Source organism: Myotis nattereri (genome assembly GCF_964212035.1).
Source record: "Myotis nattereri genome assembly, chromosome: 1".
NCBI classification, from domain to species: domain Eukaryota; kingdom Metazoa; phylum Chordata; class Mammalia; order Chiroptera; family Vespertilionidae; genus Myotis; species Myotis nattereri.
Window position 1 is genome coordinate 197,012,404 of NC_138075.1, and position 25,122 is coordinate 197,037,525.

A 25,122-nucleotide genomic window follows, 5' to 3' on the forward strand; every position below is an offset into this window, starting at 1 on the left:
AGGGAAATAGTGACTATATGTGGCTGTTAAATAGCCAGGTCCCTTCTTTGTATCACATGTGTATAATAACAAGGCCACTTAAAACTCTGAGATGTGTTTTAAAGGTAGCAAGGTGAATGCTCTGAATGATACATGCTATTGACTATTTGACTCTGAATATGAATTAGTCAGTTATGGTAAAGAAGGAAACTTCCCACAGGAGGTCCTTAGTACAAAGGCTCCAAATCTTATCTTCCTGTTAATGGTTTTATTATTTTTCCCATCTCACTTTTGCTTCTTTGGGTGCAGTCTCTCCCAAAGTTTTAAAATCTAGATTACAGTAGAAGCAGTGTATTCCAAGGTTCTCAACCTTGGATATATCACAATTCATTTGAAGCGTTTTGCCAGAATATACATTTCTAGGCCTGATGGCGCCTGGACATCTCAAGAACAACTGCACTAGATGGGGGGAGTCTCAGACAGAAAGAGCATTGGTAGTTTCCTTTTTTTACCATATTAAAGAAAAAATGTTCCCTAGGAGCTAAATGGGCCAAATGTTGAACATGTCCTGAAGGAGAGTCCTGGTGTAATGGGGTCTGTGGATCAGTGTGGAAGAGGCGTGGGTGGATTCCCTTTCTGTGTAAGTTCAGGTTGGGGAAAATTCATGAAAACCAGACATGGGCACAGAGTTGGGAGCCAGACTGTGACTTGCAATTCAGTTACTGGCTGCACTCAGGAGAAGGAGAGTTCTTATTTCTTTCTCCCTGTGGTCCTTCCAGCATTGCTGTAGAAGATAGAAATCCTTAAATATGGCAGGGTAAAGGTTTTGGATGAAAGAAATTGGAGCACAGAGTCAAAAAACCATGATAAAGATTGGCAAAGTACATGTTCAGTGGTGTGTGGGTGTCCATGTGGATGGGGTGGCAGGCTCTCCTGAGGAGTTCTTAGGAGATCTTGCTTCCTGTGGTCCCTCGGACAGAACTTTCTCTTTAGAACTAGGAGGAGCTCAAGGCACCAGGACCTAGGGTTGTGCAAATACACTCTTACAAGGAATACCACCAGTTCAGTTTCTAAATGTGATTTTAGAGCCTATAAAACATGCTTCTTTTCCCTAGCTTGGTTTCTTTACCTCATATAAAAAATAAATAAATAAAAAGGACAAGAGAGGAGCCAATAACTGGGAATAGGGATGGAGAAGAGTCACTCTTTACTTAATAATCTGTGGGCAGTCGCTCCAGGCCTTGGCTTTCCTTTTGGCCAAAGCCAGCCAGGCTGGTTCTGTTGACACGGGAGCAGCATCTGGGGTGGAAAACCTCTTTGTGACTTCTTTCACCAGTGGCGCTGGGGGAGGCGAATCAGAGATCTCCACTGGGTTGCATTTTGAAGGAAAAGGAGAAAGGTATGAGTCAGAGCCACACTTTGATGTATCATACAATGGGATTCAGAAAGGAAAACTCGGTGAGACACTGGGCGTCTTCATTGAGAATTAGAGAAAGCAAGCTACGTGATTGTAACTGTCAACGTGCAACGTTATGGTGATCACAGTGCAGTCAGTTCTAATTTCAGATCATTTCTAGAAGCATTTTTTTTCTGTGCACAGAAGCTAGGTCTGCATGATAATAAAAAATAAAAGGTAAATTTTGTGATTCTAATCATATAGCCAATCAATGTCATGAAGAAAACAATCAAACAAGCAGTTTGGATTTATCAAGCTGGTGAGGTCAAAAGTGCCTGCCCCCACCAGGCACGCCTGGGCTTCCTGCCCCCGCAGGCCCACAGATCCTGCCAGCTCAGGATTCTCGGTCTTGTCTAGCAATTCCTTTGCCTCATATTGCTTTCTTACCACGTCATAAACACTTCTTAAGGTGAGGGTTCCCACCCAAAGCAGACCTCAGGAACTACTGGTGGGAAAGACAAATACAGTATTTCAGAACAAAGGCTAGATATCATAACTGCAGCCACCTGAACTGCAGTAACCCTTTGGAGCAGCGGTTCTCAACCTGTGGGTCGCGACCCCTTTGGGGGTCAAACAACCCTTTCACAAGGGTCGCCTAAGACCATCGGAAAACACATATATAATTACATATTGTTTTTGCGATTAATCACTATGCTTTAATTATGTTCAATTTGTAACAATGAAATTGGGGGTCACCACAACATGAGGAACTGTATTAAAGGGTTGCGGCATTAGGAAGGTTGATCACCACTGCTTTGGAGCTTCCAAGTAATCAGGGCAGAGAAAGGTGTAATCTCTGATTTTGGAGCTTCTCACTTGATTTTGAACTAATTCTCTCTGACACACCCACATAATGTATAGAACCCTTAATTCCTGGATATAAAAGCCTAATGAAATAATACCCATGGAGGTTCTTGAGAAATTGTACAGTGCTCCAAAGCGGTTTCCAAAAAAATTGTTTTCTCCTCACCAAATAGTAAATATAGCTTTGATGGTGAGACCTCTTTACATTTCCAGAACTCAGCACGCAGGTAACCAAGGCGTACAAAAACCCTGGGTCTGGAGGTTGGATGCCCTCCTGGGAACAGGGCTGCCCAGGGTGCACAACATGCCCTATTAACCCTGGAGGAAACTTGTTTAGATTCATCCCTCCTCCAGGCGATTTGTAATAAGCACATAGTTGGAAACATTATGGATCATTTTACCTTTTATTAGAATAAAGGATTTTTAAAAAAATGTGTATATCTTTTATAAAGTGCCATGAATGTATCAACACTGCTGTTGTTAATTAACATCCAGGACTTTGAGCCGAACAACCTTGCTCTCTGAAGTCACAGCTGGTCAGACACTTGCCCTTTGAAATCGCATTGGTGAAAGGGACCATCCCACTTTGGAGCATCTCAGCCACCTGGGTCACTGACTCAAACACAGCTTCTGTTTCCATCCCAGGTACAGAGCTCCAGGCGGGGGTTTTCAGATACAACTTTCACACATTTATTTTAACGTCGTAGTGCCAGGAAAACAGGGCCCTGAGTCCACTTTTCAACTCAGGCCTGATATCAACCCCTTCATGTACACCTCACACCCTCGCTTTGCTTTAAGCCTATCAAAACTCTGCTCCACTTAAATTTTACCTAAACTTCACCCTTTTCCCCAAATCCTACTAGAATCGTATCTCTTCCTTTGTTTAGAGGTCCTTAAGATATGTAGTCTCCCTTACTACAGCAAGTTAATAAACCTAGTTTTGTTGGACTACAGGCAGTGGGGCATTGGAGATGGCTCATATCACACCTTGTTAACTTAAGAAATTTATCAGACCACATTGATAGGTTGAAACTGGCCATGGTGGGAATATTTACACCACAGTACATGGCAAATACTACAAATCAGAGGATTCTCTGCTCCCTGATTGCTAAAACATTGGCCATCACACCACTGACAGTTTCTGGTGGTCTGTCAGATGAGCTGATGATCAGTGTCTAAGTTTATGAGAGTGGTGGTGAAACAGCCTGTGGTGCTATTACACCTGAGGAAATAAAGCATGCTCCAAGGAGAGAAACCTGTAACTGAGGTCAAACAGAAATGGTCCTGCTCTCGCTACCTGTCACAGATGTGGGAAGGGTGTTGGCCTTTTTCAGCTGCTCTCTGCGCTCAAGCCTGGCCCCTGCTGTCTCCGGCTTCTTGTCTTCTGGATGAGCCATGGACTTGAGCAGGGATCCAGCTCTGCTGACACTGCTGCTTCCTGGCTGTGGACTGACACTGACCTGGGTGGGCAGAGAAAGTCAGGAAAAGTATGTTTCCAACCTAAGTACATGCAAAGGCGCACAGTGCAGGGCCTGGGGGTTCTGCCGGTCAGCACCAGCCTCTGTTCCCAAAGGAGCAGCGGGAGGGCACTTGGGAGCAACGTGTCTCCAGCCCTGGCCCCGATCATGAAGCAGCTCAGTACAAATGTCCCCAAGAGGGAACGCAACTTTCCTCGAAGAGCCCCGTCAAGTTAACTGTAAGAGCAGGGTCACAGAGAGAGACTGATTTCCTCCCAAAGCCCTGCTCCCGTACAATCATCTCCATATGCCTCACGTAACTGTCGTGTGTGTGGATTGTTCCTACTAATTACATTGTGAATTCTGCCAAATCAAGTTACCCTAATAGCATAAGGGGACTGAATAAAATTTCTGACTGAAAATGCTTTCCTGTCTAATGGTGGTTAATTTGTTTATTGCTCTATTCTTTCTAGTCTACACCACTCCCAGTTAGTCTTTTTTTCAAAAAAAATTTTTTTTAATTGATTTCAGAGAGGAATGGCGAGGGAGAGAGAGAAAGAAACATCAATGATGAGAATCAGGTGCCCTTACTGGGGATCGAGCCTGAAACCCTGGCATGTGTCCCGACTGGGAATCGAACCCTGACCTCCTGGCTCATAGGTGGACATTGAACCAATGAGCCACACTGGCTGGGCTTTCTTTTCCTTTTGTAAGTCCTTGCAGCCATGAAAGAGCCAAGCTCAGAAAGGCAAGGTTAAAGCTGAAGACCAGGCTACTCACGTTGTCTTTGGAGAGCTTTTCTGCCTGTTTGGCCTCCCTCGCTTGCTTCCTCTCCTCTCGAGTCGCTTGCTGCTCCCGAAACCCCTTCTGCTTTTGCAGGGCTAACGTTATCCACAGTGGCTGTGCGCTTTCAACTTTCTCCACAAGTTTGGAGCCATCTAAAGAGTGTCTGCTCTGAAGCACCGGCTTTTCTGTGGGGGAAAAAAAGACTGATATTGTGATTTATAATAAGAAATACATATTTGGTCTTTATCCTGTTTCTGGCACAGAGCTAAGTGATGAGAGCGTAAAGGTGTCTCATGTTATGTGAATGAGGCTACTTTGGGACCACACTTAAGGATTGGGGGGGGGGGGGTGCTGGTTGCTGGGTGAACCAACTGAGCGATCAGAAGATTAGAACTTACAATCTCACACCCCAATCTCCTGGGACGGGGGAAGCCAGGAGGTTGAATTAATGGCCAAAGATAAAACCAATCATACCTGTGTAATGAAGTCTCCAAAAAACCCAAAGGTCAGGGTTTGGAGAGCTCTGGGTTGGTGATGAGGTGGAAGTGCCGGGAGGTTGGCCACCCAGAGAGCATGGGCCCTCCCCGCCCTTTCCCCACACCTTGTATCCTTGTATGCATCTCTTCCACCTGGCTGTTCCCGAGTTCTATCCTTTTATAACAAACCAGTGATCTAGTAAGTCAAATGTTTCTCTGAGTTTCATGAGCCACTCGAGAATATTAATCAAACCCAAGGAGAGGGTTCCTGGGAACCTCTGATTTTAACCAGTCAGAAGCACCTGGATCTGAAGGTAGACCCTTATGGGACTAAGCCCTTAACCTGTAGAACAGAACACCATCTTGAGTTGAATTGTAAGACACCAGCTGGTGTCTGAGAATTGCTGGTGGTGTGGGACTCCCTCCCCTGCAACACACACCTTTGAAATATGTTCAGAATTAGTAAAGACAAAAGCCAGCTTTCAGTGAAATGAACTGTTCTCGTATCTCAGTACCTCACCCCCTAAAACTTGTGACGTATTCATCAGCCCACTGAACATTCAGCTGGCCCTTCCTAATAAAACTCCGTGCTCATGCCTGAGTGACTCCACTGGGTAGGAAAGTAATATCTTTAATCAACAGAAACAAGAGCCTTTCTCTTCCCTCTCTCCAGTGTCATAAAATCTCAGACCCACAAGGGACCCAGGGGGTTATTTGATTCATTATTTTTTTTTAATTTATTGCTTTTCAAAATTTTTGCAAAAACTTTTCCCCCTTACAAGCAGTATCCTATGTGGAACCCCAAAGTATGAAAGAGGAAAATGGGGCACTGTTCTGCACCGGGGGCTGCTGAGGACAGCAGGGCTCTGAGGAACCCAGTGGGAACCATGATTTTGGCCCAGTGCCCTCCTTTGATAGACATGAGTAATGAGGTCCACAGTGACCAAGTCCCGTGTCCAAGGTCACCCAGCAGTTAGTGTACAGGCTGAATTGTGAACCGAGGGTTTCCGGCTTCCAGTCTGTGCTTCTCCAGTCTGTCTTGCCTATGCAACTGGGGTAAACACACTTCACAGATGGGTGGTAGCTGAGGTTGGGCTCTAGAACTGAGCAGACCTGGGTTTGACCTTTTGTGACCTTAGGAAAGCTACTTAACTCCTCTAAGAAGGGAGACACTTTAATAATTTGAAATAGTGTTTGGAGTTCTGATTATGACACTGGAGGGGACATATTAATTACTAACATGAGACTGTTGTTACTGCAAGTGCCTAGGGGACTTTTTCTTTTCAAAAAGTGACAGAAACTATAGGAAGAACTCTGACCGTTTAACAACAAAAAACAAAATACCCAATTAAAAATGAACAAAGGACTGGAATAGACATTTCTCTTAAGAAGACATACAAATGACCAACAAGCATATAGAAAGATGCTCAATATCACTAATTACTAGGGAAATGCAATCAAAACCACAATGAGGGTATCACCTCGCACCCATTTGGATGGCTACTGTAAAAACAAAACAAACAGAAAATAACAAGTGTTGGCGAGGATGTGGAAAATTAGAATTCTGTGCACTGTTGGTGGGAATGTAAAATGGTACAGCTGGTGTGGAAAACAGGGTAGTTCTGAAAAAAATTAAAAATAGAACTACCACAGAACCCAGCAATTCCATTTCTGGGCTTTTATCCAAAAGTACATGGGATGTTTGCACATCCATGGTCATAGCAGCACTAGTCAAACGAGCCAAGAAGTGCAAGCAGTCTAAGTGTCCATGGACAGATGACTGGATAAATCAAGTGTGGTATATACACACAAGGGTAGGTCATTCAGCCTTAAGAAGGAAGGAAATCCTGTCATATGCTACAATATGGATGAACCTTGAAGACATTGTACTAAGTGAAATAAGCCAGTCACCAAAAAAGACAATACTAGATGATTCCACTTATGTGATGCTTCTAGAGTAGAAGGATTCATAGAAACAGAAAGTTGAATGTTGTTTAATGCTTACAGAGTTTCAGTTTTGCAAGATGAAAAATTTGCTGTGCACATTGTGAAATACGCTTAAGACTACTGAACGGTACACTGAGAAAAGATAGCCAATTTTATGTTACACACTTTGACCACAATGAAAATTGTTTTCTAAAGTGACTAAAAGAACTGTGCCCAAAATAGTATCCAAGAGATGCAGGGAAAAATGAGAATCATAGGTCAGGTTTAAAAGAACTGCAAGAAAAGGAACAAGACAAGAAGGCTTTGCTAAATCCTACGGCATTTTTAAACAATGTTGTTTTGAACAAATATATGAGTAAGGTCCAAGAAGTAACATGAGGACATAATGAGAAATGTTTTTCAAGGCTAACAGCATTTTACAAAGGCCAGGTGAGAGTTACTGGAGGCGGTCCTAGGTTACTGGGAAGATCATTTTACCTGGGAGAGAACTCTTCCCCAAACTGGCTTTACCACTGTAGGGAGCAGACAAGTCATCAGACTTCTCAGACGTTGGTGTTGTCATCTGTAAAACTGAGCTAAGATTGTCTACCTCTACATATGCCGTGAGGCTGAACTAAATGTTACAAATAAAAACACTTTGTAAATGATTAAGCACAAAGGATGACTGTTGAAATTTTCCAAAGCAGTAAAATCACTCGTTTCATTCAAGGTTTTGAAAGATAGAGATGTTCTTTGTTAATCACATAACCTTTTTGGTCAGGGAGTTCAGAATATGTCATTGAAATTTTATTTTGTTGCAATGTTTAAACCTATTCTCTCTCATTCTAAACTCAGTGGACAAGCAGAACCACAGCCCATTTAAGTTCCCTCCTTCAGGTCCCGGGGAGACACGCAGGCACCTCCTGGCATTTACGGGGTTCTAATCATTGCTCCCCAGGGTCAGGGCTTGGAGAAAAGACCAGTTACTATCTGTTCTACCCACCGTCAGGGGCTCAGGGGCTGGGAGTTTCCGAATGACATATCTGTAATCAAAGTGTTACAGGAGAAACACGGCAGGGGGTGTGGTAGTAGGGGGGTGGGGTGGGGGTGCGAGGGGGTTGGGCGATCATTGCTATATTAATTCCCATCAGGATTGGTTCAGAGTCTCCGCCCTCCCAGTGGCTTCACCTTGGTATTGGTCCTCGCTGGCCTGGGTCCCAGGAATAGAAACCTCTTTCTAAAGCAGTGGTCTCAAACAAAAAGGGTGTGTGTGCCCTAGGGGATGCACAAGGCCATTCACTGGGGGTAAAGGAAGAAACGCTTAGAATTTCTATTTATACATCTTTAAAAATATAAAAATAAAAGTGAAATCAAGCTTTTCTAATCTAATAAAAGACAAACATGCAAATTGACCATATCTTCGCTATGCCTCAAGCCACATCCACCAACCAATCAGAGCGACTATATGCAAATTAACCCAACCAAGATGGCGGCCAGCAGCCAAGAAGCTGGAGCAAGCAGGAGGCTTGGTTGCCCCAGTGATGGAGGAAGCCAAGCTTCCTGCCTGCCCTGGCTGGCTCTGGCCTCCGCTGAAGGCAACAAAGTTTCAATTATAGAAGCTAAATAAATCCCAGATACCTGCTTCCAGCCAGCCTTCACTGGGAACTTGGGTGGCTGGGGGCCGTGGCCAGCCTGCAAACAGCCATCAGCCCCTCACCCAGGCTGGCCAGGCACCCCAGTGGGGACTCCCACACTGAAGGGGCTGTGGCCAGCCTTCAAACAGCCATTGGCCCCTCACCCAAACTGGCCAGGCACCCCAAGGGGGACCCCTAACCTGAACGGGCTGTGGCCAGCCTGCAAACGGCCCTCAGCCCCTCACCCAGGCTGGCCAGGCACTCCAGCGGGGACCCCCACTCTGAAGGGAGTGTGGCCACATTGATCACCAGGGAACAGATGCTCAATGCAGGAGCTGCCCCCTGGTGGTCAGTGCGCTCACACATGGGGAGCTCTGCTCAGTCACAAGCCAGGCTGACAGCTGCCAGTATAGCGGTGGTGGTGGGAGCCTCTCCTGCCTCCTCAGCAGCGCTAAGGATGGCTGATTGCAGCTTAGACCTGCTCCCTGCTGGCAAGTGGGCATCCCCCGAGGGCTCCTGGGCTGCCAGAGGGATGTCTGACTGCCAGCTTAGGCCCAATCCCCCCAGGGAGCAGGCCTAAGCCAGCAGGTGGTTATCCCTCGAAGGGTCCCAGACTGCAAGAGGGCACAGGCCAGGCTGAGGGACTCCCCACTGAGTGCACAAATTTTTGTGCACCGGGCCTCGAGTATTTGATGTTTAGATTGGCATTGACATTCTCACTCAGCCCATAGACCGGAAGGCCAGGAACAACAAATGGCATGTGTAGAGACTCCCGGGGGAAGCTGGGAGTGCTCAGACAAGAACTAGCAATCCTGTCCTCACTGGCTTGGCTTTTAGCATATGGTGAGGTTCTGCGGTTAGGTAAGTTTATGGATGTCCTATCTCCTTTGATCTAAATGACCCTTTATGAAATGGACAATTCCTGCAAACAGACCACAGATTTACTATACTTCCAATAATGCAAGCCTAAGGCCACAGTAGAGCTGACAAGCGCTGTGCCTGCCACTTTATGAAGAAATCAGATCTGACAAGAAGTTGGCCAAAGAAATACAAGATAATGCCACAATTTGCAATATGGATTTACATCCGCTACTGCTTCAGTGAACTGCACCCTAAGTGTATATATGGCGCTCCAGGGGTTTTAACATGGACACAGTTAACAAATAAATTGGAGGACCAGGCAATTTATTCCAATGGGGTGTTTAGTCAAATTTGGTCAGCCCTGGTCTAGAGTCAGACAGAAGAGTCTTTAGGCAGCAACCATTCACAAGGCATACGGTCCTTGTTTTCATGCTTCTTTTCTACCAAATAAAGAAAAAGTCAATTAGTGGAGCCTGACAGCCTAGAATATGGATACTGATAAAGAAAACAGGAGCAGGAATAGCTTTTGGTAGAACATTATAACCAAAGGGAAAAGTGTAAGAGAAATATGCAGTGTTGGAACATTATTTTTTAGGCGAGAAGATAGGAGTGTGCTGGAGCAGGCCAGGCTGTGAGAGGGGCTTTGATGACTACAAAAGTTACTGGTGCAAAAGCTAATGTGAAAACTAAAAGTGGGGGCCTGGCCGGTATGGCTCAGTGGTTGAGCATGGACCCAGGCACCCAGAGGCTTGAGGCTCCATCCCGGTTCAGGGAACATGCCCGGGTTGCAGGCTCGATCCCCAGTAGGGGGCGTGCAGGTGGCAGCAGATGGATGATTCTCTCTTATTGCCCTCTCTCTCTCTCTCCCTCTCCTTCTCTCTCTCTCTAAAAATCAATAAAACATATTATAAAAAACTAAAAATTGGTGTTCTGGTTCAGGATGGTGACATAGGGTCCTGAACCCCCTCCTCCCACAGACATACTGAGTCTGCAGCTACATACAGAACAACTGCCTCTGACTAAAATCCAGAAACTAGTTGAGTGACGCCTACACATTGGGCCAGTGGCTCTCAACCTTGGCTGCACATTAGAATCACCTGGGAATCTTTTTAAAATCCTGATTTCTGGGCCTCATCCTCCAGAAATTCTGTTTCTTTGTTACTAATGTTGTGGCCCCACCCCATAACAAAGAAACAGAATTTCCGAGAATGAGGCCCAGAAATCAGGATTTTAAAAAGATTCCCAGGTGATTCTAATGTGCAGCCAAGGTTGAGAGCCACTGCATTGGGCAAATGAATAGGAGAGACTGAGACACAATTTCACCATAAATCCCACCCCAGGCATTGCAACTCACAACCTGGGGGGAGAAAAGGGGGTGGGGGTGGACCCTACATTTGGTGCCCCAAATTCTAAGACTTCTGCCTGAGAGACAAGGCCCCTAAAATACCTAGCTCTGAAAGCCAACGGGGCTTGCTTCCAACTAAGGGACCTCTCTTAATGGGCTCCCAGGGACTCACTGTGGCTATCTCCCCGGGGCCCAGTGCAGAGGCTGAAAGGAAAACCAAAGGCTGAAAAACGGGCTCTTCACCGTCAGGACAGACAGAAACCATCAGGGAGAAATGGTTTGGAAACTGCTGGTCGACAGTCCAGGAAACAGGGCAAGTCTAGGTTAAATCGGATGGCAGGGTGAGCAACCAACCAGTACCCCTCAGGACACAGGCTCTTTTCTCTGCAAGAACCACCCTAACCCTAAACAATTAAACAGAAGAAATAAAAACAATCCCTCCCTAAAACACCTCAGGGGAGAATTTCTCCGAGATGTGAGACTTCTGGGCTATGGCCACACTTGGCCTGCTCTGCAAAACAGAAGTGAGAACTACCAGGTAAACGCTCTTAGGGGTCCCAAAGCCAATCCAAGTGGCCAGGGAGCAGTCCCAAACATCCGGTCTGAAGAGCCAAGAGGGGCAGCCAGGAGTGAGGGTGGCTCTACAACAGGGGTCCTCAAACTTTTTAAACAGGGGGCCAGTTCACTGTCCCTCAGACCGTTGGAGGGCTGAACTATAGTTTAAAAAAAAAACTATGAACAAATTCCTACGCACACTGCACATATCTTATTTTGAAGTGAAAAAACAAAACGGGAACAAATACAATATTTGTATTTGCATGTGGCCCGCGGGCCGTAGTTTGAGGACCCCTGCTCTACAATTTCTTTATTGGAGGGCTTCCCAGTGGCAAGCTGGTGGCATGGGGGTGCCGTTGTAGAGCATTTTGCATAAACCTGAGACCCAGCCAATTATTCAGGCAGAGTCCCCTAGGCCGGTGGAGCTGCTGGAAGCCCCCTCCCTGCCTACTGTGGTATTGCTACTGCCCAGAGACGGCAGTCGATCCTCTAGGCAAGCCCAGTCTTTACCCTCACTGCCCCGCCCAATGACCGGGGCATCTTCATTCACTGGGGTATTTCATTGCCGTGGGCACCTTTAACTTGTGTTCGGTAAATATGAATGGGCGTGAGCCCCAGATACATAGCAGAATCAGTTCGGATTTCCAAAATGGTGAAGAAGAGTGGAAAAATGATGAGAAAAATTTGGGAGTGTCCTACATTAAATGACAGTGGGCCAGAAAAGGGGAGAGAGATGTAAGGGAGTCCACCAGGTAATGACTGTCGGCAGAAACAAAAGACTGCCTCCATGCCTGAATGGACGCTGAAACGTCGCATCAGCTTCCAGATGGCGTTTATCTGAGGGACTTGGCGGGCGGCCCAGAAGCCACCACAGCTTGCTTAGGCTCGCGCTTTCGGACTGTCGTCCCACAGCCAATCCAAAGTAGCAAATGCAGTGGAACCTTGGTTCTCAACTTAATTAGCTCCGGAAGGCTGTTCGAGAAGCGATTTGTTAAAAAACTAAATCATTTCCCCCCATTTTAAAGAAATAATGTAAACTGAATTAATACTACCAGACGGCTGTACCGATTTTTAGGTAATTTCCACACAAAGGTGGAATATTGGCGCTAGATGAAAGGTTGATGAAAGGTAGACCTATTTTCTACAATGTCTCCAAGTTCCATCTTATTCTAACCACTTGTTTGCATGTAACTAACATTTTTTTTATATCATGTTGGTTTCTTCTCTTTAATGCTCAGGAGCCCAGGTATAGGGGACAGTTAGGTTCAGGGCCTCAGGTCTGGTAGACTTAATCCACTTCAAACCCCCCAAATGACTCCCTGTTTTAACCTTTCTTGTATACAGTACATGTCTAATGTACTGTTTAATCCATAAACAAACACTGCTTTTCTTACATTTATTGAACCACCTGCTACTAGCCTTAAAGGAATCACTTTCAGCATTCATTCCAGGGATGTCTTTCAGGTCAGAAGCAGCGTATCTTTGCTTGTTCATGTATCACTGCCTAGGAAATGCTGTCACTGGCCACCTGCTTTTCCTTTATCCAAATCAACAGTTTTTCTGCCTCTTCAATTGCCTGTGATCCTTGCTTCTTTCACACCCTTAGCAACATCAGCACCGTTGAGGGCCTCTTTATCTTTTAAGATTGTTCTAATCACCGATTTCACCAGCTACGAAAGCACTCTCCTTTGTTTGTTGCCTGGGAGATGCTTTATGTCATGCTGAAGTATCAGCATGAAGGGGTTGTCAGGTCAAAAACCGAAGATTGGTTCGACAACCGATATTTCTTTCTGTGAATAGCTTGGTTGGGGATCGAATTGTTCAAGATGGGAGACGTTCGAGAAATGAGGTGTGACCGCAATCCCTCCTAGGAGCCCTGCACCTATCCCAGGACGTCTCTGCTTCACCTTTCCACCTTATCTATAGCCAAGGGAAAGCCTTTCGAAACCACTCACCTCGTCCTTCCCCACATCCATGGCATGGAAAGCTCGGGGACATGCTTGTCTTCTCCACCTAGCCCTGTTGCTGCTGGTGGTTCAGGCTGCTTGCCCCCGGCCCCTTTCCAGCCAGCATGTGGCTCAATAAACTTTCCAAAAAGCTTTGGGCCACAAACATTTCCTCTTCACAAAAGTAAAGAGCCTCACTGAGATTCCCTCCCTCCAGGAATGGCAAACGGGCTTCTCATGAGGGGAACTGCTGCCACTGGAGCCTCACTGGCTACTTCCAGCCTTGGGCGGCCTGGCTTTAGCTGTGACGCGTGAAAGGGCGAGTCGTCGCGGGGCCTACGTGGGCCGGCCGCCGGGCCCCATGAGGCACAGCCTGACCACGCTGCTGGCGGCCTCCGGCACCGACTCCCCAGCCCCCGGACCGGACCCACGCGGCAGCAGCGGGGGCGGGGCGCGTGCCCTCGCCGAGGAGATGGAGGAGGAGGCGATCGCCGGCGCCCCCTGGGACGATACGGAGGACGTGGACTTCCTGTCTGGGCTGGAACTGGTCGATCTGCTGGACCCCCGGCAACCGGACTGGCCCCTGGAGCACGGGCTCAGCTCGCCCTGGGGGGGGCTAGGACTGTGCCCTCCATCTTGCCCTGGATCCTCCATTTTTGGGGCGGCCGCCATGTGCTCAGGAGAGTACCTTCTTCCCTGTGTAACAAGACCCGACTCGCGCCTGGCCAATTGGCGGGGCCCACAGTCCCCTCCCCTGCCCTTACTATAAAACCCACAAACCCATCAGGCTTCTCTCTCTCGGCCACTGGGCTTACCTTTGCATCGGTGTGTGTGGTTGGAGAGCCGAACTAGTTGGAAATGAAGGACTCTTTGCTTTTGCATCAGACTGGCTGGCTCCCTGGTGGGCTTTTTGGGAACCTTGAAATCTGGGCACAACAACGCGGACAACCAGCTGGACAGAGGCAGTTTTCCGACCCAGGGCTACGTACCTTTCCTCCCGGCCTCAGGCGTTTGGGAAGGCTTCTCCTGTGGGGCTGCAGCTTTCCTCTCTGCTTCCGCCTCTTCCTTCTCTTCCCTCCTGGGAGGTGGTGGCGAGGGTGGCGCAGGCTCACGGCGCTCCTGGCCCTCCTTGCACAGCTCACTGGGCTCCGGGTCAGGCTTCCCCGGCCGCCGAGCCAGCAGCTCCACCAGGTAGGGCCTGCTCAGCTTGCAGAGCGGGGAGGTCGGTGGCGTCTGTCCGGAGGGCTTGGGCGCCAGGGCTGGCTTCTGCGCCATCGGCATTCTGTTTGCTGCCTTGGTGAGCTCGGGGGCCGGGGTCTGGCTGCTGACGAGTGGGGGTCCAGGCTGGGCGGCGGGAGGGGGGCTGGAAGGGCTTACGGCAGAGTCCTTCCAGCTGCCGGGGCCTTGCTTGCTCTCTGCGGGGAGGGCTGGGCCATGCTTAAGGGCCGCTGCACCCTCTGCCGCCTTCTCTCCATCCGCGCACGCTGGTGCCGGCGGCCCCGCCTCTGCACTGTCCCCAGCGCTGCTGTTCCTCTTCTTCTTCTTCTGCTCTGCCTGCTGGTCGCAGTGGAAGCGCAAGGAGTAGTTGGTCCTTCTCAGCTTTATCCCAAAAGGTGAGGAGGCCTTTTCCTCCCCACCTGGCAACGCGGCGTCCGGCTTTCCGGCGCCACCGGCGGCCTCACTGCCCGACGCGGTCACGGGCTCCGCCTGGGCCACTGCTTTCTGCGGAGGGTACGGAGGGCTGGGAACAAGGAAGGATGGAAGGTCTTTGGCAAATTTGCAGCCCTCGGTGGTGTCTGCTGGCTCCTGGCGCGCCCCCACATGCTCTGGGCCTTTCTGGGGCTCATCGCTCTCAGCAGCCAGGGGCGGGGGCGCTGTCTGGTCGCTGGCCCCCAGCCCGGGCCTTTTCCTCGTGCTTTCAGCTCCCGCGCTCTGTTTGGAGGTCTCTGCGCCCCCATCCGAGAACTTCTGCCAGGCAGGCATGATCGAGAACTTGGCGTTTCCTGGCGGGGTCTTCCGGAGGGCCCCCCGGGAGTCACAGCGGCCCCGGGGCGCGGGCTCATCCCCAGGCGGGGGCTGGTCTCTCTTGCCTCGCGGGTCGCCCTCCGCGCTCTTCAGGATGCGGGACCGAATGGATGCCCACTCGGCCAGGGCAGCCGCGCTGCTCGCCGACTCCTGCGGGGGCCGGGCCTTCCCGCCGCCGCCGCCGGCCCGGGGGTCGGCCGGGGCGCGGGGTGGGTGGTCCAGGGTGGGGGCGTCCCCGTGCTTCTTTTCCTCCGACAAACCCAGCAGAGACTTGCACGCCGTGTCCTTGATCTGGCTCAGGTTGACGGCGGGGCCGCACAGCTGGGCCCCCGTGACCAGGATGGCCGTGTGGGGGATGCTCAGCGACGAGGGCAGGGCGTGGGGGGCCGGGCTGGCCCGGGGCGCCTTTGGCTGGTGGGGAGCAGAGGCCAGCCCCGCGTCTCTCGTGGGCGTCATGGGGCTCAGGTTGACTTTGGGGAAGAGAATCTGTTTCCCTCCCGAGGACACCTGGAAAGTGTAGGGCCGGGGCATGGTCTGCCGCTCCTCCACCTCCTGCCACCTCAGCTCCTCCACCCTGCGGTCTCTGTCCCGGGCCGGCGCCTCGCCCCCGCACGCCCCTGGTTTCTGGGGAGGGGGTGTGCGGGCGTCGCCTCTCTCTTCCGGGCCCGCACACCCATCCTGCCCGCGAGCATCCCCGCGCTGCGCCGGCGGCTCTCCGGGGGGCTCAGCCTCGGGACTCTGCTTCCCGCAGGCGCTTGCTGCCTCGGCGTTCTCTCTTTGCTTCTCCGGCTTCAGGTGCTCTGGTTCCCCTGCACAGTCCGTCTGAAGCGGGCTCCTGTCGTCCGCCCCCAGCCCGCTCTCCTCCCCTCTCCGTGCTCCCGGAGGCTCCTTTTCCGCTTCCCGCCTCCGCTGCGCCTCCACTTCCTCCTGCCTTGTTCTCAGCTCTTCCCTTCTCCTTGCCTCCTCCTCTTCCCGCCTTCTGAGCTCCTCCGTCCGGTTCTCTTCTTCCTCCCGCTGCCTCTGACCCTCCTCCTCCCGCCTCTTCCTCTCCTCCTCCTCCCGCTGCCTCTGTTCCTCCTCTTCCCGCCTCTTCCTCTCCTCTTCCTCCCGCCTCTTCCTCTCCTCCTCCTCCCGCCTCTTCCTCTCCTCCTCCTCCCGCCTCTTCCTCTCCTCTTCTTCCTCCCGCAGCCTCTGTTCCTCCTCCTCCCGCAGCCTCAGCTCCTCCTCCCGCCTCTTCCTCTCCTCTTCCTCCAATCGCTGCTTCTCCGCTTCCCGCCGCCTCTGCTCCTCCAGCTCCTCCAGTCTCCTGAGTTCCTTCAACTCTCTCTCCTCTGCTTCCTGCCGCCGCTTCTCCGCCTCCTGTCTGCTCCGCGCCTCCAGCTCCCGGTGCGCGAGGCTCTGCAGCCGCTCAGCCTCTTCCTCCGGGGGCTCCTGCTCTCCCGCGTCCTGGGGCCCGCCCTCCTCTGGCTCCCTGCACTCTGGGGCTGGGCCACCTAGCTCCTCCAGCCTCCGCCTTTCCTCTGTGCACTGCCTCTTCCCTGCCTCTGGCTGTGGTTCTCCCTCCTCTCCCTCTTCCTCTCCTTCCTCCTCCAGGAGCTCCTGCCTGCGGTTCTCTTCCCAAAGCCGCTGCTCCAGGGCCCGGAGCCTCTGCTCCTCCAGGCGTCTCCTCTCGGCTGCCTCCGCCTTCTGCCGCTTGCACTTGGCCTCCAGTTCTCGCCAGTATTCTTCCTGGCATCTCTTCTCTTCCTCGGCGTCCAGAGGCTCCGGCTCCTCTTCCTGCCACATCAGCCTGTCTTCTCCAGGGTGTCCGTTCTGGTCCAGGGACAGCTGGCTCGGAAGGCCCCCTTGTTCATTTGGTCGAGCCTAATGTTGGCAAGGGAAACAGAATTAGCTTTCTCCTTGTACACACACAGGTAGCCATCCCTCTCCTAGTCACTATGCAGGTGGCCCTCTTACTCTCCTGGTTTGGGGACAGACTTTTAAATGCCCTGGCGTGGCCCCTGGGAGCCCCGTCCACTGACCTCCTGCCCCCGGACTGTGGCAAAAGGGAGCCCTTTGCTTTTCCAGACTTGGGGTCAGGGAACGCAGCAGGGCCCTGCCATTTTAGGTGACTCTTAAGGGTCTTCCTTGCTTCTTCCTCACTTAAACAGCAGGAAATCCCTTTTGCTACTGCTCAGAGGGGTTGTTTTTGGGCTCACAACTTGGTCATTTCTCCAGGGGTTGTCTTGAGTTCACTAGAATGTAAGCTCCAGGAGCTCTGTAAGGGAAGGGATTTTTGTCTGTTTTGTATTCTGCTGTATTATCACTAGGGCCTAAGTCAGTGTCATAATAGATGCTCAATAAAAATGTGTTTGATGAGTAAAGGAGAAAACGAGAAGGGGAAGTTCTAAGTATAGAGACAGGTAAACTCAGGCCCAGAGTAGATTGGGGGGGTGGCAGGAACACCTTCACGTTTACTCCCTTTATCTGTCATTCTCAAGTTCCTTGTTCTTAATGTGAATACTCGCAGGAAAACCAATAGTCCACTATTAGAAGAGAATTAGTGCCCAGCAAGCAAGGGCAGCTGCCTGGTCAGCTAGGATGGGCTCTACATACCCCGGCAAGTCCGAGTCGCCTGTGCTTCTTGGACACCCTCTGGTTTTTTGGCTTAACGGACAGTTTGTGCTTGGCGGCACTGTTGTCCAAGCGAGCGATGGCCAAGGGGATGGCGTCCAGGTTGACACTTTCGATGGTGCCAGCAGAAGAGAAGTGCCTTTTTGGCCGAGAAGGTTTAGCTGGAGCTGCCTGTGGTGGAGATTAAAATATTTAATCAGCCCTGGCTGGTTTTGCCCAATGGATAGAGAGTCGGCCTGTGGACTGAAGAGTCCCAGGTTCGATTCCAGTCAGGGGCACATGCCCGGGTTGTGGGTTCGATCCCCAGTGAGGGGCGTGCAGGAGGCAGCCGATCAATGATTCTCTCTCATCATTGATGTTTCTATCTCTCTCCCTCTCTCTTCCTCTCTGAAATCAATAAAAAATATATATTAAAAAATATATATATAATCAGTCTGGATCAGAAAACAACCTGCAGAGAATCCGGGGAGGGAAGCACTTTTGGGTGCCTGTGCCTCACCCCGCCTAGTGAGGGGGCTCACTGGGACCGTGAAATGAGCAATGCTCTTGGAATCAAGACAGAATGTTAACTACTGGCTCTGCCAGTGCTATTTGCATGAGCCTGTAATGGTTATTTAACCTTCCAGGGACTAAGTTTCCTACTCTGAATAACATGTGGATTAGATGAGGGGTTGACAAAACCTGAATCCGGCCCGCAGCCTGTTTTGGTAAATTTTTGCTGATACACAGCCACACCCATTGGCATTGTCCGAACGGAACGGGGAGTCTCGTAGTTGGACCTTCTGGCCACAGAGTCTAAAATAAGTAGTACAGTGGGGCCTTGACTTATGAGTTTAATTCGTTCCGAGACCGAGCTCGTTAAGGAGCTCGTTAACTCAAATTACTCTATCAACTCAATGCAAAAAATCGGCTGAGAGACAGCTGGTATCTCAAAAAACTCGTTAGTTGGGACACTCGTAAGTCAAGGCCTCACAGTAGTTTGCTGAGCCCTGGACAAGCTCATCTGTAGACAACGAACTGTTACCCTAAGAGTGTTCCTACTACCTCTGACCCTGTATGAACACACCTCCTCTCCACCTTAGCAGGGAGGGTGTCTTTTTCATCTTCGTATCAGCCCACTTTATGCCCAAGTAGCAAATGTCATTTGGCAAGGGCTCAATAAATATTTAGTCAAGGAATGAAGGAACAATAACATCTCTGACTAGGGCATGAAATTTCTAACCCACAAACATGTGTTAGCACCATCACTCCAAAGTCACAGAGCACTGAGGGCCCTGAGAAGCTAAAGGGAGGAGCAGAAACGCGGAGCACGCCAGGGAGAGGGCAATTCTTCAAAGGATGAGTTGCGGCACCGCTTGCTTGCAGCCTGTAACGCAGACGCCATCGCTTAAGTACCACGGATGAACTGCACAGATTTAGTCAGAGGCTGTGGCTCAGCCTGAACCCGGAGACCACAGTAGGCAGCCAACGAAGGGCTCCTGGCCACACCACACACCACCCGAACATGCAGCAGAGGGCGCTCACAGCCATTGTTGGAGCCAGCAGCTCTCAGGCACAGACAGCAAAAGAGGCCACGATGCCCCTGACTGTGACCCAGCTCTTAAGTGCAACGTCAGTGAGGTTTAGCCAAGGGTTTTGCTTTTTGCAGTCACCTTCCATATTTACACATGAGAGCGGAGGCACCAAGCTAGCTCCATGAGCAAGAGGGATGCTCAGTAAATAACATATGACAAAGAACACAGACGTAAGGAAAAATAGTTCCAGCCTTGGGTCTCCTAGCTCTTATTTATTTATAGTTATCTTTATAATACATATCATATCCTGAACTACTGCTGCAAAGAGATGAATTAGCCCAACCGGCGTGGCTGAGTGGTTGAGCATCTACCTATAAACCAGGAGGTTACGGTTCGATTCTGGTCAGGGCACATGCCCTGGTGCCGAGCTTGGTCCCCAGTGGGGGGCGTGCAGGAGGCAGCCAGCCGATCAGTGATTCTCTCTCATTGATGTTTCTGTTCCTCTCTCCCACTCCCTTCCTCTCTGAAATCAATAAAAAAATATATTTTCTTAAAAAGAAAAGAGATGAATTAAACATTTATTTCCATAACCTAATGGGGTATGTGAGTGCAAGGAGTTCAAATGAAATGTGACAGACTGAAGACATAGGTTAGCACTAGAGGCGAGGTTTTTTTTGTTTTGTTTTGTTCATTTTTTTGTTTGTCAATCCTCACCCAAGGATATTTTCCCATTGATCTTTTAGAGAGAGTGGAAGAGAGCGGGAAAGACAGACAGAAACATCAATGTGAGAGAAACACATGTTGCCTCCTGCACATGCCCCAACCAGGGCCCGGGCTGGGGAGGAGCCTGCAACCAGGGTACGTGCCCTTGACCAGAATCAAACCCGGGATCCTTTGGTCCACAGGTTGACACTCTATCCACTGAGCCAAACTGGCTAGGGCTAGAAGCTGAGATTTAAATGCGAAGTTTTGTTTCTAGTTATGCCAGGTGGGCTTCTTCACCGTCTGGGTGGTGGCATTGTCTTGGGCCGTCTCCTTCAGAAAACCCGGGACATACTCCTCTCACTGTGCTGCCAGGCCCCGGGAGGGCACCCGCACCCTGCGTGGGTGAACCGTCCTCATGAGAGTGGACTGGCCTCTACAGAAGAGGCTCCCCAGGGCTCCCTGGACTCCTGCAGGTGGAGGCCCAGCTTTCAATGGCACACAGAAAGGTTAAAAACCATCTCCAAATAGGAGACTTTTTTCCTTAGAGACTTGGGTACCTTCAGGAGTGTCTTTTTCAACAACTTAGCAGAGTCTTAAAGTACATCACACATTTAGGCAGACTACCAACGCCTAGGGATCCAAACGCAGGCATGCTGGGCAGGTGGCTGTTTTTCAGAGCAGGATTCAGCTCCAGCAACTGCATCGCCATGGAAACAGATGCTCCAGTATCTACCACTAGTTGCAGTTGAAAGAAATTTAAAGTAATGGATGAAGGCACCATTGATGAATGGGAAAATGAGGCAGAAGATTGTGGGGGGAGGAAAAGGGGGGGGGGGAATTAACTATGTAAGTTCAAATCATGTTACCTTCTCTTCCATCTCACTTCTGGCTCCAGGCGGATTCGGAGGACTCGGAGAACTTGGCGTGTCACTAGACTGAAACAGTAAAGAGAGTGCTTGAGCCACACGCCAGAACAGGAAGCTTTGGGCAGCTAACCAGACACCGTCTGTGTTTGGACGGGCCGCCCCCTCCTCCACACAGGGCGCAGCTGCCTTCAAAGAGCTGCCAGGGGTCACGGTGGGCACTTTGCTAATGTCCAGACTCCACAGGACTCCTGAGGCCCACAGTGTGCCCTCCCCTCCTCTGAGTCCAACACGATACCAGCTGGGCTGTCTCCAACCTCAGTCCCTGGTGTTTCCCGCAGCTGGGAGGATCCGGGGGCTGCCCTACAGGCACGGTACCTGGGAGGCAGTGCTCCGACCTCAGAGCTTTGGCTTTGCTGGCTGCCTCCCACCCCCTTCACCTGCTAAGCCCCCCGCCCCCGCCCCCCGCCCCCGCTTCTCTCTGAGAAGGAAAGAGGTCCTACCAATGCCACACCCAAAGGGCTGAGCGGAGCAGGTGAATGACCAGAGGAGGAGAAACAACTCAGGAAAGAAGGAAGGAAAAGGAAATGGCTGGAGATTCCCAACCGTGGCGTGGGCCTGCCCTGGGAACACCCTCAGGTCCGGCACCGGCACCTTCCTGGTGGCCCGCCACGCCTTCTATCTGGTATCGCCAATATTTACAGAAGGGTCTACTGTCCCTTCCAGAGCGGTCCTGCCAGCCTGCCCTACCTCAGTCTGTTTTCTGCACCACACTTAGAAGCATCTTTAGAAAACACAAATCAGATTGTATCACTTCCCTGCTCCAAATTACTCCGAGACTTCCTGCTTTAGAGTAGAGTTCACCCATTTCCCGTGGTCTGCAGGATCCGGCCCCTGAACCATGTGCTCCCCTCCATGGCCCCCCAGAGCCCAGGGGCCGCCCTGACCTCCTCCACAGGACAAGCTCAGCCCCTTCTCTGGGCCTCAGCTGCTCCCTCTGCCTAGAGCGCGCCCACCTCCTGGTTTGCTCTGGGCAGCACTGATCTTTCAACAAGTCACTCACTTTTCCATCACGTATTTTATTTCAATTTTTCTTGATCTGAAATTTTATATATATAAATAAAACAACTTCATTGATAAGATTTTTTGTTTTTTTTAAATCCTCACCTGAGGATATTTTTCCATTGATTTTTAGAGAGAATGGAAGAGAGAGGGGAAGACGGAGAGAAATATCAATGTGAGAGAAACATCGATTGGTTGCCTCCTGCATGCACCCTGACCAGGTTCTGGGCCATAGAGGAGCCTGCAACTGAGGTACATGCCCTTGACCGGAATTGAACCCGGGACCCTTCGGTCCGTAGGCTGATGCTCTATCCACTGAGCCGAACCAACAAGGGCTCAAATTATTATATTGATCTTTGTTGACTTGTATGTTATCTGACTCTCACTACAACATAAACTACCAGGGCAGCCCCCTGTCTAATCTTGTTCACCTCTGTGATACCACAGCTGGGACAGAAAGCTGGCTGGACAAATGACCTTCCCTCCCCCCAGGCGCCAGCACCTTGCACGTCTCAGGTTGTCAGTGACAGTGAGGCCCTGGGTGTCTTTGGGAAACCCCTGCCTGGAGGCTGACGGCTGCTGCCCTGGAGGCTGCAGAGGGCACCTCTGGCCACAGGGGGAGGAATGGGCCCATCCCTGCGTCACCCACCACCTACAGGTGTGAGTGCCAGGAGCCATCAGGGAAGGCCCAGGCAGAGGCAACAGGCAGGGGCATCCTTTTCTTTCCTTCCACACTTTGCTCTGCAAGTTGCTCATCTTTCTTCCTATCCTTAGGCCATGTTAGCCTAAGCAGGACAACAAGTAGGACTGCTTGGTGGGAGGGATGCCCATTTTAGTAACACTCAACCTCACCCGGGCACCTTGGAGGCAGAGTGCAAGGATGCTCCCAGGCAGGAAGACTTGGAGCTCTGCCTGGAAAACTCCTCACTCCAGGAGCTCCTCCTTCCAAAAGAGGCCTGAGGGTGTCCCTTCTGCTGCTGGAAGGCCTCGCGTTTCAGGATATGCTCACCCTAGTTTTTTTCAGTGTCAAAAGACCAAATTTAGTCCTAGCTGGCCTGGTGCCGGGAGCCAGTCCATCCTTGCTGTTTCAAAGGACCTGGCATATATGGCATACTGTTCTTAATATGTTTGCTCTCCTTGGCACTATGTGTTTTAACCAAGGTCTCCTCTCTGAGAAAGGTTGTTTCCCCAGGTAGGGATTTTCCCCTGAAGTTAGGGAGGGAATAAAACCCCTCAACTAAGTGCCAGGCAGGTAATTAATCACTTTAACTATGAACAATCATGCTTAAGCTACATAATCTTTACTCCCTGGAATGGAGATAAGAAACGCCCTAACCTTTGTAATAGAGATTGATAGGATTGAATCAACTGGTATAAATACAGATGTAACAAGACAGCAACACACAGAACTTAGAACACAGAACTTAGAACACAGAACTTAGAAGACAGAACCAAGAGAGAAGGAACCTACACACAGAACTTAGAAGACAGAACCAAGAAGACAGAACCTACACAGAACCTAGAGACAGAAGAACTTCGCTGGAGAGAACATGGCAAAAGATCCTGGACAGAAACTGGCCACAGAACCTAGAGACAGAACCTAGCGAGAGAACATGGCAAAAGATCCTGGACTAAACCTGACTACAGAAATTGGCAAGAGAACCTGACTAGAACCTGGTGACTGAACCTGGCTGGAGAACCTGGACAGAACCTGGCTGGAGAACCTAGCAGAGAACATGGACACAGAACCTGGCTGGAGATCCTAACCAGAACTTCACTGGAGATCCAGACCAAAACTTGGCTGGAGATCCTGGCTAGAGATCCTGGCTAGGCTGCTGATCAACTGAACGCTATCTCCGTGTCATTCCTTCTTCGCCAACTCCGTCCACACCTTTGGGGACCCCTGGACCTGCTGGGGTTGGACCCCAACAGCCTTGCTCAGTGGTTAGAGCAGGGGTGGGCAAACTTTTTGACTCGAGGGCCACAATGGGTTCTTAAACTGGACCGGAGGGCCGGAACAAAAGCATGGATGGAGTGTTTGTGTGAACTAATATAAATTCAAAGTAAACATCATTACATAAAAGGGTACGGTCTTTTTTTTCAATAGTTTTATTCATTTCAAACGGGCCGGATCCGGCCCGCAGGCCGTAGTTTGCCCACGGCTGGGTTAGAGTGTCAGCCCGAGGATTGAAGGGTTGAGCGTTCCATTCTGGTCAAGAGCATGTACCTTAGTTGTAGGCTCAATCCCCAGGCGGGTTGAGGCGTGTGTGGGAGGCAATCAATCATTGTGTCTCTCTCACATCGATGTTTCTCTCTCTCTCTCTCTCTCTCTCTCTCTCTCTCTCTCTCCCCCCCCCCGCCCCCCCCCGCTTCCTTCCACTCTAAAAAAAAAAAAAATCAATGGAAAAAAATATCCTTAGATGAGGATTAACAACAAAAAACCCAACAAATTCAGAGCGGGCAGCGCTGGACCCGTGGCACTTTCCTCACTCAGTACCCTTCACTCAGCAGCTGGTCTGGTTGAGATGTGCTGTCTTGTTGACCTACTTCTTTCTTGTCTTATTTCCCTTTAAGCTAGTCCAATCCAACAAACGATTACTGGGGAGACAGAGATGTGTCAGATGCAGTTTTGTCCTCGAGGAACTCAATGTTCAGAGACGGAGAGAAAACTATTGGGCGGATGTAGACCCTGAAGGGCTCCGGCCGGCGTGGAAGACCCTGGGAAGAGCACGTGCAAAGGGCATGGCCCAGCTCTCCCCCCCGCCCCCCGCCCCAGGATGGTCCCGCTGCAGATGAAGGCACCTGCCCACGAAGTCCTCTCCCTGGGCCACTCCACAGAAAAGCCTCTCCCCCTTCCCCCTGCCCTGCAGACCCCAGGGTCATCGGCTGCCCCTGTCCGCTGCCCAGCGGCCTCCCGGGTGATTAGCAGTCACGTCCTTGCCCGGCGGAGCCTCACTTTGTTCTCGGCGTCTGGGAGGATGAGGTCCTGCTGAGTCACAGGCTCCATGGGACTGGCTAGGAGCGGGTCCCCTTCCAGGCTGGCCTGCCCGCTGTCTGCCCTCTTCATGGGCGTGGCACTGGGCGGCGGCTGCCCAAACTTGATGTTCTTGCCCAA

The 25,122-nt window shown here is 50.6% G+C and overlaps 1 protein-coding gene across 1 annotated transcript; it reads right to left on the reverse strand.

The window, feature by feature from the left end:
* Positions 1 to 807: 807 nt before the first annotated feature.
* On the reverse strand, positions 808 to 25,122 carry CRACD (capping protein inhibiting regulator of actin dynamics). Its single transcript, XM_081096952.1, has 7 exons — positions 24,964 to 25,122; positions 20,949 to 21,017; positions 17,846 to 18,034; positions 14,215 to 17,113; positions 4,477 to 4,667; positions 3,537 to 3,699; positions 808 to 1,347 (listed from the first exon to the last, which is right to left on the reverse strand). Exons 1-7 carry the CDS (start codon positions 25,072 to 25,074, stop codon positions 1,187 to 1,189), a joined length of 3,783 nt encoding a protein of 1,260 aa, XP_080953078.1. The 5' UTR covers positions 25,075 to 25,122; the 3' UTR covers positions 808 to 1,186.

Coding starts and splice junctions, on each gene's coding strand:
- CRACD (XM_081096952.1), bottom strand. CDS start 25,074: ATGAAGAGGGCAGACAGCGGGCAGGCCAGCCTGGAAGGGGACCCGCTC. Junction 18,035..20,948: donor GAAGTGAGATGGAAGAGAAG/GTAACATGATTT, acceptor TCTCCACCACAG/GCAGCTCCAGCTAAACCTTC. Junction 4,668..14,214: donor GCCTGAGGCCGGGAGGAAAG/GTACGTAGCCCT, acceptor TTTCCCCCACAG/AAAAGCCGGTGCTTCAGAGC.